General features: G+C 41.5%; 1 protein-coding gene across 1 annotated transcript in view; it reads left to right on the plus strand.

Moving 5' to 3' along the window:
- LOC138972307 (uncharacterized) overlaps positions 1-1,526 on the plus strand; it is a 2,630-nt gene extending 1,104 nt beyond the window's left edge. The window contains exons 2-4 of the mRNA XM_070345001.1: positions 235-393; positions 836-934; positions 1,273-1,526. Of these exons, the coding sequence (XP_070201102.1) occupies positions 235-393; positions 836-934; positions 1,273-1,343 (329 nt within the window). The 3' untranslated portion in view covers positions 1,344-1,526. The remainder of the gene's footprint in view (positions 1-234; positions 394-835; positions 935-1,272) is intronic.
- The last annotated feature ends 974 nt before the right edge of the window (positions 1,527-2,500 follow it).

Raw genomic sequence — 2,500 nt, forward strand, 5'->3', positions numbered from 1 at the left:
CTCTCTCTCTCTCTCTCTCTCTCTTTCCTAAAGTGTGGTTACCTTTGTTGTTCATGGGCCATGTTCTTCTCACTATTCAAATGTATTTGTTAAAGCATTAACTTACTTATTCGTCTTGTTAATCATTCAAAAATTGAAGATGTATGCAGACATAAATGGATGGATTGCATATTGCTGAATGGATAAATGCATCCTTTTAAACATACTCATTTTTAAGTTGTATGAACTGTCCAGGCGTTAACCGATCGAGGGCAGCTCCAACTGGCCATGAAAACGGTATGAACAACAGTGACAACGACAGCAACTACAGCATCATCAGCAACTACAGCATCATCGGGAACGGAAGCATCACCAGCAATCCTGCTGACACAAACCAGTTGACTCCAATCACAGGTAGACTGAGGACCATTGTACATTAACATTATATGATCACTAACAGGCCAGGATAATAATGTACCTCACACAATCACCTTTTATGATGGTTGGCAAATGATAACATTACACACTATTTTGTGTGTTAAATCATTGAAAAAAAGTACATTGATCGATACATAACTGTTTTTTGTTTTGTTTTGTTTTTTACCACAATGTGACATTTGATACTGATTGAAACAGTCAAGGTTTTATTATACTGCGCTGCCAAACATTCAAATAAAGTACACATTTTTATTTCGGTTGATGTCTTGTTGTTGTTGTTAGTATTGTTGTGTTTTTTTGTGTGCTCATGTTTTGGAGCCTGTAAGGAACTATCAAAGCATGTCGTGTTTTTATGCCTCCTGGTTTTAGATTAAGAACAAGCTTAACCTCGATATTATGTCTTCTCAAACACTACCAGACCAGCCAGCCTACAGCCAGCCCACACGGCGCAGTCAGCTGGTGGAGTCACACGACTACACAGACCTCGCTCTGCAGCAACTAGCCACCAACCCCCAAGGTAACAGTGCAGACAGTAAAATAATGCACTGGGGTGCTTCCGGCGCGAAATGTTGTTCAATAAAGAATCTGTCGTGCGTGTTGACTTCTAAACTAGCTACCGGAAACAATAATACAAAAACGTATAAATAAGAACATTTAACAGTATAAAATGCTTGGATGGAGAAAACGCCTTGAGAAAAAGATACACCATTGAAAAAAACACTGAATAAACGGCCAACGAGATTGTGAAGAATTGCATGTTTGTAAAAATACTCCTCATTGTGTATTTGTTTGTGTGTTGTTGTTTTTTGCTTGTGTGTTTGTTTGTTTGACCTTGCACTGTGGACATGATTTCAGGAGGCTCACTCTATGACCGTCCCACACGACGCAGTCAAGTGGTGGACACCAACATCTACACACAGCTCTGAGACCTGACCCTTCCATCCCGATTATCACCAGTCGGACTGTGAGACCCTTCCATCCGACAGTCACCAGTCAGACTGTGAGACCCTTTCATCCGACAGTCACCAGTCGGACTGTGAGACTCTTTCATCCGACAGTCACCAGTCGGACTGTGAGACCCTTTCATCCGACAGTCACCAGTCAGACTGTGAGGCCCTTTCATCCGACAGTCACCAGTCGGACTGTGAGACCCTTTCATCTGACAGTCACCAGTCGGACTGTGAGACCCTTTCATCCGACAGTCACCAGTCGGACTGAGACCCTTTCATCTGACAGTCACCAGTCGGCCTGTGAGACCCTTTCATCTGACAGTCACCAGTCGGTCTGTGAGACCCTTTCATCTGACAGTCACCAGTCGGCCTGTGGGAGATTATCGTGTGTTTGGCTGGTGCAGGGGAAATGTGACAGTGTCAATGACAGACTGGGGAGTGCATCGTCACACTGAGATTGGATATGGAGATAGCATTGACATTAACACAAGTCATAATGTAATCATACTCAATTCTCAGTCAGTTGATATGCGGTTTGATTAAGATATTGGATAAGATTAGATTTGTAATTGAATGTCCCCCTCTTCAGTGTTGAGACTGGAATTCTTATCTCTGCCAGTGAAGCTAAGAATTATGATTCTATCCATATGGATTCGGGATCTGACTTGATTTCCACATATGCAACGACATATGCAAGCGAACAATGAACAAGCAATAATGAGAATGATAAGTGACGGACTTTTGGGTCGAAGCAAAGTTTTGAAGGAAAGAAAGGACAGAACTAGTTGCAGATCAATGAAGTGTTACGTGGGTACGAAGTGATGTGCTTATTCAAAAGGCAGACGCAAATGTCTGTTGAGTGTTATATTCGCTTTTGAAAGGAAGACAAAAAAGTAACCAGTTGCAGATAAATAAAGTGTTATATTAGTACAGACTAATATTAGTATTAGTACAGTATATTAGTACAGACTAGTCTCCTTATCCAAACGGAAGTAGTACGTCACAAATGTGATCATGCACCTGTGGAGGAAAGGGACATTGTAATGTTACATGTTGACTGACTATTAGGGTTTAACGTTCTCTTAGACCAACTGGTCTATATTGGGACAGGTATTGGTAATACGTTGAAGATA

Source organism: Littorina saxatilis, linkage group LG8 (genome assembly GCF_037325665.1).
Source record: "Littorina saxatilis isolate snail1 linkage group LG8, US_GU_Lsax_2.0, whole genome shotgun sequence".
NCBI lineage: Eukaryota > Metazoa > Mollusca > Gastropoda > Littorinimorpha > Littorinidae > Littorina > Littorina saxatilis.